A 22,762-nucleotide genomic window follows, 5' to 3' on the forward strand; every position below is an offset into this window, starting at 1 on the left:
ATATTAAGGTCCACAGCACCAAGAAACTCATGTTTGCATTTTATTTATGTTTTATTTATTCACCAGAGGCAAGGCAGGAAAATAAGCTCACTGAAGAAAATCCAGAAGTAAGGTGGTAAGAGCTCAGGTCAATAGTGGTTAAGGCTAGGGCAAAATGATTACTCTGGCAGGTTGTACGGCTGCCAGACCATGGAGGAGACAAGAGCTGAGGTCATTTCTAAAAAGTTTTTGTGATGGTGCGGAACAGGCACAGAACCTTCCTAGCCTGCACCAAAGGTTGTGTTCAGTTTAGATAATTATAGATCTTGAGGTCCAGAAGGAAGTGCCCTAGTTAAATTGTAGCCAGAAAAATAACTATGCCAGGAATGTGGACTTCTTCCAATATCTTAACAGGGAAACTTAGATTCCTCTCTGACCTCCATAGGTCCAAGGCTGTTTAAGTGTCAACTGACCCCCACCAAACTAGGATTTTTGTTTTTTGGGTTTTTCTGTTTGTTTTTGTGCGATGGAGTCTCGCTCTGTTGCCCAGGCTGGAGTGTAATGACGTGATCTTAGCTCACTGCAACCCCCGCCTCCCGAGTTCAAGTGATTCTCCTGCCTCAGCCTCCCGAGTAGCTGGGATTACAGGCACGTGCCACCACACCCGGCTACTTTCTGTATTTTTAGTAGAGACAGGGTTTCACCATGTTGGCCAGGCTGGTCTTGAACTTCTGACCACAGGTGATCCACCTGCCTTGGCCTCCCAAAGTGCTGGGATTACAGGCGTGAGCCACTGCGCCCTGCCTGGGGTTTGTTTTTTTGAGAAAGGGTATCACTACGTCACCTAGGCTGAAGTACAGTGGCAAGATCGTACCTCACCGTAACCTCTAACTCCTGGACTCAAGTGATCCTCCTGCCTCAGCCTCCCGAGCAGCTGGAACTACAGGTGTGCGCCACCATGCCCAGCTAACAAACTAGGGTTACTTTCACCAGGCAGGCTAAAATATTTGTTTTGAAAAATACATTTAAAAGAAAATACTTAGTTGACGTGCTTGTAATCAATCCCAGCTACTCGGGAGGCTGAGGACGAGAAGATGAGAACCACTTGAACCCGCAAGGTGGAGGCTGCAGTGAGCTGAGATTGTGCCACTGCACTCCAGCCTGTCAACACAGTGAGACTCTATCTCAAAAAACAAACAAACAAACAAAAAACTACTTAATTGACCCAAATGCCTTTCTCTCAGAGCTCCATACTGGAGTCCTACTTGGGATGCTTTAAAATGACTTGAGTCCTCACTATGTGCCAAAGATGATTCTGAGCGCTTTACGTAGATGATCTCAATCTTCACAAGAAACTCTGAATTCATACCAACTCAGGAGTTGCATCTCTGGGTTCGGAAGTACCCTGCCACTTACTAGCTGTGTAACTTTGGGGAAGTAGTACTTAACCTCTATGTCTTGGCTTCCCCATCCACAAAATGGAAATAGTAGCAACAAATGCTTGTCCGTATAGAGAAAGCACTTAGGATATTTTGTAGCACATAATAAGTGTTCCATAAATGCCACTTACTAGTGGCAAGTTTTCTAAATTTTAGGCAGTAGCTATGATTGGGGCTGACTTATTCCAACAATTTCTGGCAGTATTCCTGAGTAAAGAATTGGGGAGAAGGCGAGCAGTGAAGGTGCCTACAGATCCTTGTGATTCCACTAGAATCTAAGTCTTCAGGTAGACTTCTGGGTCTCTGAAATCCACACCAACAGAGGGGAGAAACCATGCTTGAGGACAAGATCATGCCATCTGCCTTGAGCTCACCGCACAATATAGGCACCATTTGTGCTCCATTACAACTGCTCCCACAAAGGTTTCTATCCCCCACCCCATGGCCACCATCTAAGGCTGGGATAGGAAGAAGGCGCAAACACCAAAAGGAAAAGCTAGTAGTTTATATAGATAGATATATAGATATATAGATATTGATAGATATTGTGTTTACATAGTCCACAAGTTAAATGCAGGTATCCATAAGAAGAGCATTAACAATAAAAATACAATCTGTGTGTAGCCAAGTACAGAGACTTAAAATGGTAAAACAGCAAAAAGGATCTCACAAAAGTACAAATATACAGTACAAATTGATTTATTTAAAACAGTTACAAAAAAGCACAACAAAATAGAGATTATCCTTAGAATTATTAATGCTTTGTTAAAGATCAGGTAGGATTAGAGGGTAAGAAATGGTATTGGGTGGAGGGAGCACCTGACTAGTTCTAAGGCTTTAGATACAATGCAGTTGATTACATATTAATTCAGCCATTACATACTGGGGATAGTAGATGGGGGATCAGTAATTTATCTACAGGGAACTCCTACACAGATCCATCCAGACCTCCCCATTGCCATCCTTCTCCACTCCTTAGGACCCTAAAGCCACCTGGATGACAACATTCCCATCCTCCTTTCTCCACCCCATTCCCTATCCATATATTCTTCCCTCGCCTAAGGTGCTGTGCAAGCTGAGAGCAGTCTGCTCTCTGCAGCTGGATCATATACTGTTTTGGCTACAGGGATCCTGTGTGACTAAGAAGGTTGTAGGGGACAGCCTTATTTTAATACTTTAAGTTAGCCATGAGTACAGTCAGTCCCTCCCCCAACACAATCTAGATTCTCTTGAATGCAAGTATCAATCAAGTGAGGGATCAACCCTGCCTTCAGCAATACCAGCAATGCACTAACCACTCACAGCTCACAACTACGTGCAAACTCCCTGTCCAGGGGGTGGGTGTAAAACCACTGTGTCATCAGCTCACTCTCTCTCTCTCTGAAGAACCTCAGTCCCCATGACAGTCATAAAGACAAATAAATGCTTGCAAGTTTGACAATAGGTAAAGGCACATGGGCTGCTGCCACACACACTGCAGGCAGGAACCCAATTTGAGGCCATCTTCACTGCTGGGCATTTGCAGTGGAATGGCTTTGGGATCACAAAGACTTTGAGTTCGCAATCTACCGGGGGGATCTAGGTTTAACTGGAGAACTAATAAAGAAACCTTTAGTGTGAAAAGTGCATTTATGACTATTGTTCCTGCTGGGGAGGCAGCAGGGCAAACTCCAACACCTCTCCTCCTTCCGCCCCAGGCACTGTGCATAGTCTGCAGCTAAGGAGAGAGTGCAGTCGACTCTAGCATCTCTGGGGCCAGTGTCATCATAGGCCCAGACCAGGCTTCTGGTCCAAAGATGGATCCTAGAGTTGAAAGAGCAACTGACAGCTGCAAAGACCCAGATGCTTATTTTATTATTGCATAATGTGGGAGACCTTCCCTACCCCAGGGAAGATGGAGGGTGAAGGCTTCCCAGCAAAGGGCAAACAGGTTCCTGATCAACATCCAACCTAATAAGGTTCAGCTCCTCAACTGTAGTGTACACTTTTGCCCATCTGGAAGGTACTGTAGCTTCAGTGTGGTTTAGTAAACTTAGCCTAGGAGGCCAAGATGTCTCCCTAAAACTTAGTCTCTGTCCTATTTACTTTGTTTATAAGACTGTGACCTAACTTCCCATGGCCAATTCAATCAACCAGTAAAGTAAAGTTGTCTTTACTCCAACGGACCCAGGCCTTTTCCCAGTCAATCCATGTCCAACCCTTCATCTCCAGTGTGATCACTCAACTCTTCAATATGCCTGCTTGCTGCAGGTTTAAACCACACCACCATCCTGTGCTTCCCCCTAAATCGCTCATGATGCCCACCAGTAAAAATAAAACTAAACCCCACTTGAGGTGCTATTTCAGCCAAACTTTAAACCCTCTTCAAACTCCAGAATCCACCTAACTGGAGCTGGACGAACTTCACTGGGATGCTGGCATGGGCCCCTAATGTGGTTCCCTTCATTTAGTTTTTAAAACAGGATACAAGATACCACAAAGGAAAGAAGTTAATACAACAGAAGACACCACTAGTAGAAACCTGCTTGTTTCTCCCTCAAGATAGTCAGACATTTGGAGCCAAAAGGCTCCCAACAGCACTGAAGCCATATCCCTTTGGATTCACCAGTCCACCAGCAGCATTTCATACCATCCCTATTCAACATGACTTTGCTATAAAATAATGTGGCCTAACACAGGTAAGAATGAACCGGACGCCTAGACTTAATCTACATGGCCAAAGACATGGAGGATAGGGAGCTGTAGAGGGCAGCAGGCAGGACAGTGAGCGGACAGCAGCAGTGGCAAAGCAGCGCAGAGCAAAGCCCTTGGTGGTATGACCAACTGGGACCAAGAATATAGAAGGATCAGCCCAGATGGGCTGAGGCCCCTCCCCTCAGGTACAAGCACTCAGCTCTGAACTCCTAGATCCCCTTCCCCCCATGCCACCTCTTCCTCATGTGTACTAATCTTGATAGGAATGATTCAAGACTTGGCTTATTATCCATCCATGACTGGGTTCCCCTATTCCCAAATTGGTATACACATTTTTATACAGTGCCAGACAGTCAGCAGTCCTCCTTTCTATTCCTAAGAGCTGGAAACGTCCTACTGCTGACAAGAGACAGGCTCTGGCCCTCGTCAACTGCTCATTCCTAAAAAGTTGACAACTTTCCACTAAAATACTCACTCTCTAAAAACTGCTCTCATGTCTCCTGCAAACTCAGGAAATTCCTATAAGGAAGAATGGACACACCACAGGTTAGTCATATTTTTCATGCCTGGAGGAAAAGACTAAACTAGAGGTTAAAGGCAAGGGGAAGGCCACAGCTCTGACCGAGATTTAGAGCACAGAGCTGCTTTTCCTGGGGACCACAGTTTATGAAAGATACCTTTGCAGCTCAGCAAAATCACGTATTAATATGTTATATACGCATGGAACGATATTGTGATATTACAGGAGCTGCTGGCATTGCTTCACCAGCAAGAGACAGAACAGGAGCAGCAACAGAAAGGTCAGGGCCCAACCTGCCAGGGTCCTCAAGAATTTCTCTTTCCAGAATTCCGTGGAAGTTACCAGGTTGCAAAGTCACAAGTAGCCCAAGTGGAGTGTGATTTGATTTAAACTAATTGGTCTGTATCTGGTTAGATATAGGTTTGCCCCATAAGCAGAAAGCTCAGCTTGTGTCCTTGCAGACACTGCTTGAGCATCTTCTGTGTACATGTCACTAAATTCAGTTGATGAGCCTTCCTATGAGGAAGGATGCTTGTGAGAAACCCGTGCAAACAATGAACTCTAGGAATGAGTTGCTCATGAAACAGCCAGAGATGAGGCCTTCTCCCAAGGCTCTCATTTGAGGAGATTCCTCAAGACTCAACCCCACAGGCCCCCACTGTAGGAAACAAGCCAGAGAAAGCAGCATTCAGAGAATGGGGGACAGAGAAGGGGAAAGATATGATCCCAAATGCAGTACGAAGTTGGTGTCTGGTTCTGATACAAACCAGATACTGAAGCACTCGTGGTCAGGTCAGCAGCTTCCTTTGATGGACCCCCAAAAGCTGACTGACCAGGCAACTGCTTTCAAGGAATGAAAGAGTGTAGGGCTTGTAGCAAACAAGCCAGTTTCAGTCACTCTGTTCCCCCAGGAGAACAACCTTTAGCACCTGAACACTAAGAATGACTCCATTCTCAGAACTTCCCCTCCCCCCAGGAGGTAGGTAAGATTATTTATCCCCATTTGGCAGGTGGGGAGGAAGTGAAAGAGCCAGAGGTCACGAGACTTGCCGAAAGTCCTTGACAGAGCAGACATCAGACCTCAGAGGTTTGGACTCCTGATGCCAGGCCAGGTCTCGGCCAATCCAAGTACACCTTATAAAGGACATGCCAGGATCACAGCCTGGGAGAAGTCTAACCAGAGAGCTGGGTGGATAATACCCTGAGTTGCCTTCAAGAGTCTAAAGACCCCCAAAAAACAAACAAAAAAACTCACCCACCTGAAAGCTAGTGGGGGAGCCTAATTCCCAATACCCAATGGAACCCCACGGTCTGAGCTGATGCTAAAAGTTGTGAAGAAAATGTGGGATTAAGACATTGGCGGGGGCTGGGGGGGGTTAAAATGCAACTAAGATTGAAAATACTTTTTGCAGAGGAATATACCACCACAAAATGACATCTATTCAGGTATTGAAATGTTATCAAGCCTATCCTAGAATCTTAGAACTGGTGGTGGGAGGGGATGGATTGGAGACACCAGAATGCCAGGAGAAGCAGTGGAACAAGATGTGAGGGGCATATGGGACGTGTGAAAATGCTATGATGGGCACTGCCCAGCCATGCATTTGCCCTGGCCCAGGGCATAGTTCCCTTCTTCTTTCTCCACCAAGCTGTTTGGCAGTGGAAGTGGAGGGGACATGATTTTGAGATTTTAAAAATAGAGATTATAGCTGAAGGGGAAACCAGAGAGACCCCTACCCACCAAAAACTAGAGGTCTTGGTCAGAGTGGACAAAACCAACTTTGCAGACAAGGAAAGGCAGCGCAGCTACAAATGAGGCCCAGGTCACAACACCATGCAGAGGTCAGGGCAGCAGGAGGGTGGGGGCGGCGCAGGCACTTAGGCACAACACAGACAAAGGTGGGGGATCAGTGCCTGGGAAAAAAGGGTCTACTAATTCTTTCTAAAGTCACCATTACCAGCAAGATTCTGTGAGATTTCAAAGTGAGTCTGGCATGCTGAATTGGAGGAGCTTTGTTAGGTGAGCTACCTTTCCAGAGGCCCTGCCTAGAACCCAGTCAGCCTGGCTATCAAGTCTCTCTCCCAAAGTCCGCTGACTTAATCCCTGGCAAGGTAGTACTTCACTCTGAACCCTGAAGGGGCTCTCCCTCTGGGCCCCCGTGCTGCTAGAAGCCTTGTAGGCGGAATGGTGAGGAGAGATGGGGAAGAGCTATGAAGCAGAGGATCAAGCAGAGTCCTGTAGATCAGAGTGCTCCTCCCCTACACACTCAGCCACAGACATCTGGAACAAAATCACCCTTTAAAGTGCGCATCTCTCACAAGAAGGGTTCTGGGTGGGAACCCTCTTATTTCCAACCTTGGGGCCTCCTGCCCTTCCACCACAAAAACGAAAAAAAACTTCTGACAGTTTAACTGCTACTATAAGCTGTGGATCATCATTTTTGGCTCTCTTTACTCCCTCCCTCTGCCATCTGCTCCCAAAGCCTGGACTTTCTCTTGCAGGAGCTAGGGATGGGGAGGAAAGAACAGGGAGGCCCTGATTTTGGAATGTTTCTTCTCCTGTGTGCACCCCCTTCCTTCCTTGCCCCAGGCCTGCTGCTCCCCATCACAACACCCTCTGGGGTTGTCCTGAAAGGACGCCATGGGGTAATGAGCAACAGATCCTGCCTTGGGAGGCTGACTTCATGCCTCCCCTTTCCCCCAAATCTCACTGCCAAGAAAGCCATTCCCTGCTCGGCGTGTGCAAATCCTCTGCCTGCTCACGGCGGCGAGGCAAGGCTCTGGGGTAAAGCCCCAGTCCTGGTCTGGGAAAGAGGTTCATTTTCCCGCATTGGAACGCCCTTCAATGGACAGCTTTACCTCCTGTGGAATGAAAGAGGGACGGAGCAGCGCAGCCCGTGCCTCCTCCCCTTGCATGCCGTATCTTTGGAAGCTCGGGGTTGGCCAGCAGGCCTGAGCACCAGGCTCAGGCTGGGAAGGCTCTACCACATGGGAGCCCTCTCCTGCCGGCTGGCTCTTCCCCTCACTGTCACATAGCTCTCTGGGTCCCAAGACGGTCCTCTCAGGCCTTGCTCGGGGGGGACCCAGCTGGCCTGGGGGAGCACAGCTGGCCTGAGAAACTGAGTTACTGTTCAAGCTCTGTAAACTGATAGAGATGCAGACATCTCCCACCTGTAGCCGATGGCAGGGCAGAGAGAAGAGTTGTGTCGTCCGCCCAGGGCTGCAAGAGGACCAACCCTGGCCATATACAAAGAAGGGGTGCTCAGGGGGCACCTCGATGCTCACTTTGCTCTGCTGCTCACCAACCACAAAATGTAGCATGACAAATCCAGGCCATTGGCTCTCCTGAATGTCCACGACCGTGCTAGAGTCAATCTTCAGCCCCCCACTCACTTCGGCACTGCGCACAAAATCCTGGGTCTGGAGGTCCTCCACCCGCTTCAGCTCTCCCGTAGCCAGCTGGATGATGGCGCCTTTCATGAAATGGGAAGGCAAGTGGGAGGAGGTAATGGGGGGCGGCGTTGGCTCTTTGTCTGGGAAGGTGGCTCTGGCCTGCACGTCCAGACTTGATGCTACCAGGATCTCCGAGCCCACAGGCAGCAGGCCTGAGTCAGTTCCAGTGGGCACCAGGTTGCCATTGGCTACAACCATTGCTTTGGGTAAAGGTCTATGTTTTACTGGTTCCTGATGGGACTGAGGGTAGAACCCACAGGCTTGATTTTTCTCTGCCAGCTCTGCAGGGTTCCTGGCTGACCCTCGCCCCTCACCCTGATGGTCGGGGGGATGATGGGATAGGTTGAGGGGGCTGGGTTCCTCTTTCCTCTGAGCTGCCACCACACGATAGTCCTGAGAAGCTAAAGCGCCAACCACTCGCTGGACCTCAAGGTCGGTGTCCGGGGTCCCCCGGTGTGCTGGTGCCGCTACCTCCACCTGTGGAGTCTGAGAACCTGAAAACAACTGTCCATCCACCACACATTCTACCACTGGCACCAGTCCCTGGCCTTCACCCTTGCTGTTGGGGGAGTCAAGGGCTTCACTTTCCCGTCTTACTAAATTTCGTTCTCGTGGTCTCTGTCCTCCATTTGCAGCAGCTGCTTCCAGAGCAGACTGGCTCTCCTGAGGGGTAAGAACTGGGCTGGCACCTGCTGGAGGGGTTTCATGCAAAGTATACCCAGCAGGTAGCCTGGACATCTGATAATAAATGGGCATCCGACCTGGAGCAAGGTCCAGCGGCTGAGTACTTGAATGATGTGGCAATTGCCCAGGTGGGGAGGTGGCAGAGGGAGCTTTGTTAAATGAGTGGGCTGGGGAGGGAGCCTGTGGGGGAGGAGTGGCTCCTTCTGCCAGAAGTGAGGCATATGGCACAAAGTGTGGAAGGTGAGAGGTGGCAAGGTTGGCAGAAGGAGACAGGAGGGGACTCGGTAGGAAATTAGGTGGCACAGCATAGGGAAGGCTATAAGGAGACCCAATGAACTGCAGTGAGGTGGATGGAAGCTGAGCATAGTGGATTGGGGGATAGTGGATGCCTGGATGTTGAATTAGTGAAGACGCTACATTAAACGTCGGGGGCAAGGGGCTCATATTCACCACAGACGGGAGGCCAGTTGGTGAGAAGGTGGCAGGTGGCACAGCCACCTTATACAGCATGCCATACTGGTCCACTGTCAGACCGGTGATGGCCTCAGCTCCATCACCCCCCAGGCTGACTCTGGTTCCTGCCTGGCTCTGCCCAGCCACCACAACCCCTCGGGACCATTCAGAAGCATCACTGGAGGGTGTGTGGTTAGCGGAGCAGCTGGTAGTTCTCCCCATATCCTCGCTGGTCACGGGGAGGTCTCGTTTCTTTGGTGGAAGGCATTCCTGACTCCTCTCATGAACAGGTTTCATATTGCTTTGTGGTGTTCCTGGAGCCTGGAAGGAGTCGGCTTGCTCCCTGGGGCATCAGAAGGGGCTTCTCTGTAGCTTCCCTGTACCCCTCTCTGCTTCTGGCTGGGGCGCCCACATCTGCTAGGGAACAAATCAGAGGCAAACAAAAGTAACCTAGGGATGAGCCAAGACAAAGGAAATAGAAAGAACTGTGCCATGGAGGAAGATGTAACAAAGGAGACTGTTAGAAAATAAGGAGGAAAGAGAAAGGGGCAGACAAGGAGGCTACCCCCAACTCATCCAGCCTGGGACATGAGAGAAACACAAGGCACAAAGAGCTATAGGGACAAGCATTTACCAATGCACAAATAACCTGTGGGCTCCACAAGCCCAGAGAGACCAACAGCTTCACAGTTAGTCATATGTCTCATGAGCCATGAGCACCTTGTCTTTTTTCTGCCTTCTTCCCAAAGGGGGCTTTGAACACATGGTCTTTCCTGCTTGCTCTTTTGGTGTGTTTTTTTTTTTTTTTTTTTACACATGGAGTTTTGCTTTTGTTGCCCAGGCCAGAGTGCAATGGTGCAATCTCAGTTCACTGCAACCTCCGCCTCCCAGGTTCAAGGAATTCTGCCTCGGCCTCCCGAGTAGCTGGGACTACAGGCATGCACCACCATGCCCAGCTAACTTTATATTTTTAATAGAGATGGAGTTTCACATGTTGGCCAGGCTAGTCTTGAACTCTTGCCCTTGGGTGATCTGCCCGCCTCAGCCCCCCAAAGTGTTGGGATTATGGGTGTGAGCCACAGCGCCCAGCCTCCTGCTGGCTCTTTTTCTTAAGTTTCTCCTTTTGCTACCAAACATGAATGTGCCACCTTCTTTCCTGAACACATGACCTCATCCTTGCTTCCTTTCTGTAGCCTAATTTGGGTTATGATCTCACCTACTACTATCCCAAGCCTGGCTAAAAACTCTCTTCCTCCTTTGCCTCATATCATCTGTACCTCAAGGACCTAGGTGTCAAAATCTTCAGGTCTGCTTGTGTCTTTGTTTTTAAACTCTGCTCCCTAACCAGGTTATGAAAATTAACATCTTTGCCCCATGAAATAATACATTTTAACTCAGCCTCTATATAGTGAGAGTGATTAAACTAGTTTGCTGTCAACTTGTTTCTCCTCTTCACCAAAGAACAACAAAATTCTTCTGACCTTACGTACACTTCCGGTTCCCTAGTCTCAAAAGGCTTCTTTTCTTCTCAGTGATCACCTTCAATTTGCCTTCTCTATTCATTCCCTTTCTTTTTTCTTTGCGCTTTCTTTTACCAATAGCTCTTTCTCCACTGTAGGTCTGCTCCAGGCACCACTCCATAAAATTCTGGTTCCATTCCTCTAAACATGCCTGTTTTTTTCCCCATATCTGTATGATTCATAAGAAAGTTCTCTTTCCCCTTTCTCTTATTGTCACCTTTTACAAATGCTTCTGTCCATTGTTATAAAGCAACTTTTTGGTCTGAACACTTCAGTACACATGAACTTTGCTGCCTATTTCTTCCAACCAGGTTCCAGTTCTTTGGATCTGAAAAGAGCTTTCTATATTATATTCTGTTCTGTTTTTCCACTGTGACATCCCAGATATTTTCCTGAAACAAGGAATTCAAAGTGCCGCTATTACCTGAGTTTCCAGTGATGCTTCTGAGCAGCTGTAGTAAGTGTCCTCCCGGCTGGCTCGGGAGCCTAGAAGATAGAAACAGGAATGGAGTAAGCAGCTGCCTGACCTCTGTAATTCCAAAGCATTACAGTATACACGTCCTTGCCTCATCTTCTTCCCCACAGGTAAATGGTACATCTACCCAGAGTGCCCAGGCAGTTGAACAGAAAGAAAAACATCTCTAGTGTTCCAACTTGTAAGAAGACATCCCTGAAAAAAAATTTTCATGTATCACATTTCATTGGTTTTCCTTAACATCATTTCCCTAACATCTACCTGTGCCTGTTCCCCAAAGGTTAAATTTGCTTCCAATCCAAATTTCAGATAAATGCAAATAAAAATGGAAGCTTTAACACTGTTCCCATATGAACAGTGGTAAGCAGGAAAAATCAACTCCATGGATTTCCCCTTTATTCTGGGCCTGTGAAAACATAAATGTGGTGTTATTTAAATGGAAAAAGCAGCACTAGAGGAAAAAGAACAATTATTTATGTTTCTGGGGCAGAAAAAGAGGTCAAGGGGGAGTCACGCAAGGGGAAGACTTATGAAGAGATTTTCAGGGTTAAAAAAAAATGAGCGTGTGTGTGTGTGTGTGTATGTAAAATTTTCTGAGGGACAACTTTATACCAAGTGCTGAATCAGGTATGAAATAAACTGAAAATATTGCCTTGGTCCTCAGGTGGCTAACATTGGTGAAACAAAACTACCGCTAAACCATCAATATGTGAATCTACACTTGCCAGAAACGCAAAGCGTGAAAGAATGGAGCCTTAACCTCTGAAAACAGAGAATGTAGTACAGATGAGTGAGTGCTCCGAGAAACTGACTATCCTGTCCAAGTCCTATAGAACACGCCAAGCCTCAACCCAAACCAAATGCAACATCTCAAGATTGGCAAGGTGCAGGTGTACACAAAAGGTGGAAGGATAGGAAAACACAGTGGGAAGACAAATTCCTAATTCCACACACACATATTACACAGTGGCATAAATGATGCCTCTCTTCTCCACCAGCAGTTTGAGTAATTGAAAAGCAGTTTGCTTTCTTCTTCATTCCCAACAGAAACTGGGGTCACATCTTCAATCCCAAAATGATCCTTGCTTTCTGTAACGAAAACTTTAAAGAAAACCTGCCTCCAGGTCACCCAGAGTTTAGCAAACATAGGCTAGTAAAAGGACCGAAAGAGGCAAAAGGTCTGCAGAAAGGACAACAAAGAGCCAAGCCTGTGCGCCAGGTTCCCACAACGCAAAACACACTTAAGAATCCGAAACCTCAGCCTCTCGAGAACCTCACTGAAGATCTCCAAGGGAAAACGCAGCTTGTGACCCCAACCGAGCTAACAGGCTGTTAGGAGAGTTGCCAACGCTGCTAGCAGAGCCCGGAACCAAGCTCCTCATCACGCTGGGTCGGAATCAAGGGGCTGAACCCAGGTGCAGACTCAAATTCTCTGCGGGCTAGGGGTGCGCCCGACAGAAAGGGAGAAGGAGAAGCCTGTCAGAGACTAGGGTTATGGCTCCCAGTGGTCCCGCAATCCTTGTGCCAACAAGGGTAGGACTCGAAATCGAGAGTTCTGCGTTTAGAGAGTAGGGGGTCCACCCTTCACCAAGGGGGCAGGGGCGAGGCCCTGCAGGCGACGCTTCCTTGTTTGGGGGCCCTTCCCGCCCCGCAGACTCGGACACCTTGGCTCTCAGGGACACAGCCTCCGGGGCGCCGGGGCCTGAGGCCGTCTTTCAGGCCAGGCTAGAGAGAAGCGCAAGGGGGTCTAGGTGCGGCCTCTCCCCTCCGTCTGTCCGCGGTTCATGGGCCCCGGCCCGGCGGAGCAACGGGCTCCTGAGGGCCACTTCCTCCGAAGCACGGAGCCCAGGCCTGCCTGGCCCCGGCGGCCACCACTTCCAGGAACACTCACCAGCCCATTTCACAGCGCTTCCCGGGATCCACCAGCTCGTCCCGGAGCCGCCGCAACCGCGGCCGCCGCCATCCCCGGCCCCGGAGCCGCCCCACACCCAGCGCCCCCCCAGCCGGGCGCCCAGAGATGGCGTCAAGCGCGTCCCGCCCCCGGCGCGGAGAGATTGCGTCGCGCCGGGGTGGGAGAGCAACGCCCAGGACTCCCCGGGAAGGGAGGGTGCCACACTCCCATCGCGTTCGGCGTTCCCTCTGTTGGGTGAACAAACTCTTCTCCCTGGGACCGGGTCACGTGAATAGGTCTGGGCCCGGCCCCCTCAGCCTGACCCCATAATGACCCCGCAATCGTTCCACCTCAGTAAATTTTGGGGGTTCCCAAACAGCCCTGGGGCGTGGTCATCGGCGACCCCCCATTTCCTGGACTTCTTGTCCTGACTTGTGCAGCCTTTTCTGAGGAACTTCGGGGAACCCCGAGGTGACCTAGGCTCAGGAGAAAAGGAGATGCCTCTTGGGGACCCAGGTGGAGATAGGAAGTCTTTTTTTTTTTTTTTTTTTTTTTTTTGAGACAGAGTTTCGCTCTTGTTGCCCAGGCTGGAGTGCAATGGCACAATCTGGGCTCACCCAACCTCCGCCTCCCAGGTTCAAGCAATTCTCCTACCTCAGCCTCCTGAGCAGCTGGGATTACAGGCATGCGCCACCACGCCCGGCTAATTTTTTGTGGGTTTCTCCATGTTGGTCAGGCTGGTCTTGAACTCCCGACCTCAGGTGATCCGCCCGCCTCGGCCTGCCAAAGTGCTGGGATTACAAGCGTGAGCCACCGTGCCAGGGCAATAGGAGCTCTCTAAGTGTTGAAAAGTGGCCCCCGAGGGAGGTAAGAGAGTGCACCCCACTCAGAATCTAGGGGAAGGTGACAAGGAGTGGAACACCTGAAAGTTTAGAGAGAGGCCGGAGTTTAGTACAGTGAGAAGCAGCTTGGTTTAGTGGAAAGAGGGCTTGACTACTCAGTGAAATATTAGGTCACCATTCATTACAAATTAACTAGTCAACTTCATAGTAACATGAACATCTGCTTAACTTAAGTGAAAACAAAAGTGAGCGCCAGTTGAATTTATGTTTGAATAACAACTGTGTTTCTTTTTGTTTTTAAAGTATAGGTTGGTGCAAAAGTAATTGCGGTTTTGGCCACCGAAATGAAGACTTTCAGTTTCTGCAAACTCTGTTCAATAAATAAAATCGAGCCGGGCGCGGTGGCTCACGCCTGTAATCTCAGCACTTTGGGAGGCCGAGGCGGGCGGATCTCGAGGTCGGGAGATTGAGACCAGCCTGGCTAACACGGTGAAACCCCGTCTCTACTAAAAATACAGAAAATTAGCCGGGCATGGTGGCGAGCGGGAGTCCCAGCTACTCGGGAGGCTGAGGCAGGAGAATGGCGTGAACTCGGGAGGCGGAGCTTGCAGTGAGCCGAGATGGCACCACTGCACTCCAGCCTGGGCAATAGAGTGAGACTCCATCTCAAAAAAAAAAAAAAAAAAAAAAGATATATCATTGCAGTTTAGTGTGTGTGTACATATATATATATTTTTTAACCCTGTTGCCCAGGTTAGAGTGCAGTGGTGCCATCTTAGCTCACTGCCTCCTGAAATTCCAGGACTCAAGCAGTCCTCCCACCTCAGCCTCTGGGGTAGGTGCCATGATAGGCATGCACCACTATACCCAGCTAATTTTGTGAAATTTCTTGTAGAGACAAGGTCTTTCTATGTTTCCCAGGCTGGTCTTAGACTCCTGTGCTCAAGTGATCTTCCCTCCTCGGCCTCCCAAAGTGCTGAAATTTCAGGCATGAGCATACCACCTGGGTTGTATGTATTTGTGTGTATCTGTACAGAAAAGGAGTAGAATACGTAACTAATTAACATTGGATATTTTTGGGAAGGAAAGTGGAATTGGGTGGTGGTCAAAAGGCAAAGAACTTATATTATTGTTTGAATATTTAGGAGAATATTATCTTAGAAATAAAAAAAGTAAGTTAAGATACAGATACAATGCATGATCTCTAAGATTCTTTCTAGGGAAGCCTTAGACTTCAATTATGTTTTCTCACCTGGATGAGCACATAAGGCCATAAAAAATTATCAAGCACCACACACACACACACACACACACACACACACACACACACACACCCCACAAATGGAAAAAAAACATAGTGAAGTTACTGCTGTCATCTAAATCATCAGAGTGTTTTGCTTCATTAATATTAATATTGTTCATGACAGTCTCTTCTCTCAGTTTGGCCAAGAAGGAAGTCCTGTGGTCACTCAGTGTGTCCGTTTTAGCACTAACTGGCATTCTGGTTTCTAGTTCATTTCTTAGCTCACTAAACTGGCATTAAAATCGTCAAGATAGGAACCCTTGGACTATCCAAGCATATTCAAGGATAGCTAGTTTCTGCCAGATCAAGATACACACTCGGAGCTGGGTTTTCTTTTTTTTTTTTTTTCTTTTTTTTTTTTTTTCTTTTTTTTTTTTTTTTTTGAGACGGAGTCTCGCTCTGTCGCCCAGGCTGGAGTACAGTGGCCAGATCTCAGCTCACTGCAAGCTCCGCCTCCCGGGTTTACGCCATTCTCCTGTCTCAGCCTCCTGAGTAGCTGGGACTACAGACGCCTGCCACCTTGCCCGGCTAGTTTTTTGTATTTTTTAGTAGAGACGGGGTTTCACCGTGTTAGCCAGGATGGTCTCGATCTCCTGACCTCGTGATCCGCCCGTCTCGGCCTCCCAAAGTGCTGGGATTACAGGCTTGAGCCACCGCGCCCGGCGGAGCTGGGTTTTCTGTACAAATTTGAAAGAGTAGATACAGGTAGATGTAAGCAAAAAAAAGTTTTATGGCTACCAACCATTAACATAATGACGTATGTGATACAAAAGCATGTCCATTAAAATATAAAAAACCGGATGTTCTGATTGGTGAAACACAGGTGATTTCCGGGTTTGGCACTGCAGTCCCAAAAGGGTGGGTCATATCTCCGCTGTATCCCATTCCAGAACTCTTTACTACTCTGAGTAATCCTTTTTTCTTTGGTTGTATATCTTGATGGTAGAAAGCTCCATAGCAACAGTTTGACAGGTATATTAGTGATAAGTAAACTAATAAAGTTTTTAGATTTATGGCACAAAAATAACCAAAAGTTACCTAATTTATCCAAATATCTGTATTATTTTCTGGAATCTGGATAATGCCCCTATTTAAGCTATTTATAGTCAGTAAACCAGGCCAGGTATGATGGCTCACTCCTGTAATCCCAGCACTTTGGGAGGCCAAAGCAGGTGAATCACCTGAGGTCAGGAGTTCGAGACTAGCCTGGCCAACTTGGTGAAACCCCATCTCTACTAAAAATACAAAAATTAGCTGGGCATGGTAGCCCGTGCCTATAATCCCAGCTTCTTGAGAGGCTGAGGCAGGATAATCACTTGAACCGGGGGGCAAAGGTTGCGGTGAGCCAATATCGCGCCACTGCAGTCCAGCCTAGGCAACAGAGTGAGACTCTGTCTCAAAACAAAAACAAAAACAAAAAACTGATAAAAGTAAAGGATTTTTTGTTTTTGATGTATTTTAGGTATTTGAGGTATTTGGAAAATGAAAAGTTAAACTTCAGTCTGTTTTGTCCACTTCTTCCCTTTCCCTGGATTCCTATTGAATTCCATTGTTGTATATAGATTGAATTTTTGTGATGGGAGAGCTTGAGCTGCTCTGTTGGAAGGAAAACAAAAATAAAACCCTGTTATGTGGGTTATTTTTCTCCCTGAGCAGTCAGGAGTTGCAAACCAGCTCTCTGTGTTATCTAGTTCTCACTGGTGTTATTTCTTGTCCTGTAATACGCGGCGGGGAAACTCAGGAAACTACCCCAACTCTTTTTGACAATGCAGATCAAACCAGAGAGAAGCACTGGTAACCATGCGTGTCATAACAAGAGGAGTAGGTGGCGTCTTTCATACTGTCATGTCTTCCTGTTTGTATACTTGAGTATGTCAAGGTGTCATTTTAGGAAAGGAACTTTTATCTTTGGGTGCTTATTGTAGAGACAACAACAAACCAGCCAGGCGCGGTGGCTCACGCCTGTAATCCCAGCACTTTGTGAGGCCAGGGTAGGCGGATCACTTGAGGTCAGGAGTTCAAGACCAGCCTGGCCAACAGGGTGAAACCCTCTCTCTACTAAAAATACAAAAATTAGCCAGGCGTTGTGGCAGGTGCCTGAATCCCAGCTACTTGGGAGACTGAGGCAGGAGAATGGCTCGAACCCAGGAGGCACAGGTTGCAGTGAGCTGAGATTGCACCACTGCACTCCAGCCTGAGTGACAGAGTGAGACCCTGTTTCCAAAAAAAAAAGAACAGCAAATCCCAAGTATACATTGAAATTATACTGATACTCTAGAAACATATTGGTGCCTACTTTTTTTTTTTTTTGAGATGGAGTCTTACTCTGTCTCCCAGACTGGAGTGCAGTGGCGCAATCTTGGCTCACTGCAACCTCCACCTTCCAGGTTCAGTTGACTCTCCTGCCTCAGCCTCCCGAGTAGCTGGAATTACAGGTGCCTGACACCACGCCCAGCTAAATTTTGTATTTTTTTTTTTTTTTTTGAGACAGAGTCTCGCTCTGTCGCCCAGGCTGGAGTGCAGTGGCCGCATCTCAGCTCACTGCAAGCTCCGCCTCCCGGGTCTACGCCATTCTCCTGCCTCAGCCTCCCGAGTAGCTGGGACTACAGGCGCCCGCCACCTCACCTGGCTAGTTTTTTGTATTTTTTTAGTAGAGATGGGGTTTCACCGTATTAGCCAGGCTGGTCTCGATCTCTTGACCTTGTGATCCGCCCGTCTCAGCCTCCCAAAGTGCTGGGATTACAGGCTTGAGCCACCGCGCCCGGCCTAAATTTTGTATTTTTAATAGAGACAGGGTTGTTGCCATGTTAGTCAGGCTGGTCTAGAACTCCTGACCTCAGGTGATCCCCGCCTCGGCCTCCAAAAGAGCTGAGATTACAGGGGTGAGCCACCGTGCCTGGCTTTAGATTACTTTTCAAAAGCTTTTCTAGATATCCAAATGGAGAGATAGGCAATTCTCAAGCTTCTGTTTTAGCTACTTCTCTGAACAATTCTGTGTCCTCATTTCCACATGCTTTTAATGTTGTATGACCTTGCTAGATTCCAAAAGGGATTTCCCTTGAAAGTTCATAATATTTTATTTAGAAGGAGGTCTTATAATTTCTCTGTAAGTGACTACTATTTCCTTTGGGAAGGGGGATCTCCATCTCTTGTATATTTCTTCAGACACTTGCCAGGGACTTTCGTTTTCGTCAGAAACTTCCTACAGAACTCTTTTTTTTTTTTTTTTTTTTTTTGAGACGGAGTCTCGCTTTGTGGCCCAGGCTGGAGTGCAGTGGCTGGATCTCAGCTCACTGCAAGCTCCGCCTCCTGGGTTTATGCCATTCTTCTGCCTCAGCCTCCCGAGTAGTTGGGACTACAGGTGCCCGCCACCTTGCCCGGCTAGTTTTTTGTATTTTTTAGTAGAGACAGGGTTTCACCGTGTTAGCCAGGATGGTCTCGATCTCCTGACTTCTTGATCCGGCCATCTCGGCCTCCCAAAGGGCTGGGATTACAGGCTTGAGCCACCGTGCCCGGCTCCTGCAGAACTCTTAAAGGTTACAGTAGAAAGACTGACCACTGGAATAAAGTGAAGGACAACTAACCCTTATTTGCACTGTAAGAGTCATATCTGAGGAACTGGTCTACAGAGAAGCAAGTGCATTCAGGCTATTGCTGAGTGGCCAGAAGTTCCCTACAGGAGGCTTGTTGAATGAATAAATTGGGTGTGGAAAAACTGGAGCCATTCGTAATGCTAATAACTTTCTCTGGGAAGCTTGCTCAGCAAGATGACGTGTGAGCTGTTGTGTCTTGTGATGAAATATTCAGCTTTACCTGCAAAGTTAACTTTGTAGTTAATTTGCAACTAGTTATAAATCGCCTATAACTCCTGGGAAAAATGTGAGTAAATACTCCAGGCAGCATGGCAAGCTGCCTCTCAGATCACTGCACAATCCTCTAGGTGATACATCACCTAAGACCTCACTTAGCAATTTTGGAATTTAAAGGAATGTTTCTGACTTGTGAGAATGTGGTAATAATTATGATAGTGATCAACCCATTTTAAATGTTTCCAAAGACTGGACGGGCATGGTGACTCGTGCCTGTAATCCCAGCACTTTGGAAGGCCAAGGCGGGCAGATCACTCGAGGCCAGGAGTTCGAAACCAGCCTGGCCAACATGGTGAGACCCTGTCTCTACTAAAAATACAAAAATTGGCCAGGCGCAGGGGCTCATGCCTGAAATTCGAGCACTTTGGGAGGTTGAGGCGGGTGGGATCGCCTGAGGTCAGGAGTTTGAGACCAGCCTGGTCAATGTGGTGAAACCCCGTCTCTACTAAAAATACAAAACTTAGCCCGATGTGGCGGTGGGCACCTGTAATCTCAGCTACTCGGGTGGCTGAGGCAGGAGAATTGCTTGAACCCAGGAGGTGGAGGTTGCAGTGAGCCGACATCACGCCATTGCACTCCAGCCTGGATGACAAGAACGAAACTCTGTCTCAAAAAAAAAAAAAAAAGAAAGAAAAATTAGCCAGGCGTGGTGGCAGATACCTGTAATCCCAGCTATTCCAGAGGCTAAGGCAGGAGAGTCGCTTGAACCTGGGAGGCGGAGGTTGCAGTGAGCCGAGATTGTACCAGTGCACTTCAGCCTGGGTGACAGAGCGAGTGTCCATCTCAAAAAAAAAAAAAAGTTTGCAAAGTCTGTTCTGTATCTTGATCATATCAACATCGAGATCCTGGTTGTGATATTCAACTACACTTTTGGGGAAAGATAGAGGAAATGGTACTCCAGATTTCTCTGTATTGTTTCTTACAATGTGTGACTTACATGTGAATCTACAATTGTCTCAAAATAAAAAGGTTAAATTAAAAAAAGTTTCTGAAGGTTTAAATGTAAAACAATGTCCAGGATGGGCGTGGTGGCTCACGCCTGTAATACCAGCACTTTAGGAGGCCAAGGCCGGGGGATCACGAGGTCAGGAGTTCAAGACCAGCCTGACCAATGTGGCAAATCCCCATGTCTACTAAAAATACAAAAATTAGCCAGGTGTGGTGATGAGCACCAGTAATCCCAGCTACTCAGGAGGCTAAGGCAGGAGAATCTCTTGAACCCGGGAGGCGGAGGTTGCAGTAAGCTAAGATCTTACCACTGCACTCCAGCCTGGGCGACAGAGCAAGACTCCGTCTCAGGAAAAAAAAAAAAAAAAAAAAGTCCAAATTACCAGACTTCTCTCCACAAAGGCAGAGAACTTCTATCTAGTCAGTCTTTTAAATTGTGCAACAGGGCCGGGCGCGGTGGCTCAAGCCTGTAATCCCAGCACTTTGGGAGGCCGAGACGGGCGGATCACAAGGTCAGGAGATCGAGACCAGCCTGGCTAATACGGTGAAACCCCGTCTCTACTAAAAAATACAAAAATTAGCCAGGTGTGGTGATGAGCACCAGTAATCCCAGCTACTCAGGAGGCTAAGGCAGGAGAATCTCTTGAACCCGGGAGGCGGAGGTTGCAGTGAGCTAAGATCTTACCACTGCACTCCAGCCTGGGCGACAGAGCAAGACTCCGTCTCAGGAAAAAAAAAAAAAAAAAAAAAGTCCAAATTACCAGACTTCTCTCCACAAAGGCAGAGAACTTCTATCTAGTCAGTCTTTTAAATTGTGCAACAGGGCCGGGCGCGGTGGCTCAAGCCTGTAATCCCAGCACTTTGGGAGGCCGAGACGGGCGGATCACAAGGTCAGGAGATCGAGACCAGCCTGGCTAATACGGTGAAACCCCGTCTCTACTAAAAAATAAAAAAAACTAGCCGGGTGAGGTGGCGGGCGCCTGTAGTCCCAGCTACTCGGGAGGCTGAGGCAGGAGAATGGCGTAGACTCGGGAGGCGGAGCTTGCAGTGAGCTGAGATGCGGCCACTGCACTCCAGCCTGGGGACAGAGCGAGACTCCGTCTCAAAAAAAAAAAAAAAAAAAAATTGTGCAACAGCTATTGAGTTTGAGCCCTCTGGGCAAATTTCTCTGGAAGGGCTCCTTTACCTTTTTTCAAACATGCACACACAATGCTATTCCTTCCATCAGGTGACAGCTCAAGTCTGAGTACACCCATGAGCAGGGGTAGTGCTGCGTGTTGTTTTTCTTAAGTTCAATTTGTTTTCTGTTGCCTTTTGCTCTTTCCTCATTCCCATGGGTCACATGAGTCATTAACCCCTCAATAAACTAAAAAACTGATTATCTCTGCTTATGAGAAGGGTTCAGGTGAAATAAATATTGCATTATGTTAATTTTTTTTTTTTTTTTTTTTGAGGCGGAGTCTCACTCTGTCGCCCAGGCTGGAGTGCAGTGGCACGATCTCGGCTCACTGCAAGCTCCGCCTCCCGGGTTCCCGCCATTCTCCTGCCTCAGCCTCCCGAGTAGCTGGGACTACAGGCGCGGCCACCACGCCCAGCTAATTTTTTTGTATTTTTAGTGGAGACGGGGTTTCATTGTGTTAGCCAGGATGGTCTCGATCTCCTGACCTCGTGATCCGCCCGTCTCGGCCTCCCAAAGTGCTGGGATTACAGGCTTGAGCCACCGCGCCCGGCCCGCATTATGTTAATTAATTGCAGTTCCCTGAGTCTACAGTTAACAGCCCTGTTGATTTATCATCATCTATTAGTAGAAACGTAGCTGTCGCTCAGACTTTCAAATTGATTTTTGGGCTTCTTTAGCCAGGTCTTAAAGATGTTTGTGCGTTATTTAGACAATAAAGACCTAAGGAAAGTATCCAAAACACATGACATTTATGCAAACCCACTAGTATCCATTATTATGACCATGAACAATGAGGATGACATTGATGGTATAAACAGCCCTTGTAAATTTTAAACTGCAGGCCGGGCATGGTGGCTCACACCTGTAATCCCAGCACTTTGGGAGGCTGAGGCAGGCAGATCATTTGAGGTCAGGAGTTCGAGACCAGCCTGGCCAAAATGGAGAAACCCCATCTCTACTAAAAGTAGGAAAAAAAAAAGAATTAGGCATTGTGGTGCATGCCCGTAATCCCAGCTACTCTGGAGGCCGAGGCAGGAGGATCGCTTGAACCCAGGAGGCAGGGGCTGTGGTGAGCCAAGATCACACCACTGCAGCCTGGATGACAGAGTGAAACTGTCTCAAAAAAATATATATACGTATATATTTTAAACTGCATGTCCACATGTTCTTTTATTTGATCCTGACAATCTGGGGACACATATTATCCAAATAAATATTACCCTCTTTTTACAAATGAAGAAATTTAAATGAAGCACCCTAGTGATTTGATATAAAACAAATTAGCCCTGTCTTACCGAAGTTTATTCCTTTTTTGAAAGGAGATAATAATCTTGAGCTATCTCACCAGAGTTCTATTTGTAACACAGTTCTGTTACCTGGGTACACAATAAATGTGTGCAGATATTGGTGTTGGTGTAACGGTGGCTCAGCATTTATCTGAAACAAATCTGGTATTACCATAATTTATTTTCCCTGAGCTGTCTAGTGGAAAGAACATTTTCCTACTTTGGA

At 47.7% G+C, this 22,762-nt stretch overlaps 1 protein-coding gene across 3 annotated transcripts in view; it reads right to left on the bottom strand.

Annotated features, from left to right (window-relative positions):
• Nucleotides 1-13,207, bottom strand: part of ATXN1L (ataxin 1 like) — a 39,821-nt gene extending 26,614 nt beyond the window's left edge. The window contains exons 1-3 of one of the 3 annotated variants that reach the window (XM_005592440.4): nucleotides 13,109-13,207; nucleotides 11,167-11,228; nucleotides 1,909-9,636 (exon numbers count right to left, since the gene is read on the bottom strand). In XM_005592440.4, the coding sequence (XP_005592497.1) occupies nucleotides 7,450-9,519 (2,070 nt within the window). In that variant the 5' untranslated portion in view covers nucleotides 9,520-9,636; nucleotides 11,167-11,228; nucleotides 13,109-13,207 and the 3' untranslated portion in view covers nucleotides 1,909-7,449. Of the gene's footprint in view, nucleotides 1-1,908; nucleotides 9,640-11,166; nucleotides 11,229-13,108 lie in introns of those variants that run through there. The other 2 variants (XM_005592441.4, XR_006694713.3) reach the window with 2 other exon arrangements.
• Between the last annotated feature and the right edge of the window lie 9,555 nt (nucleotides 13,208-22,762).

This window comes from Macaca fascicularis, chromosome 20 (genome assembly GCF_037993035.2).
Source record: "Macaca fascicularis isolate 582-1 chromosome 20, T2T-MFA8v1.1".
Taxonomy (NCBI): Eukaryota; Metazoa; Chordata; class Mammalia; order Primates; family Cercopithecidae; genus Macaca; species Macaca fascicularis.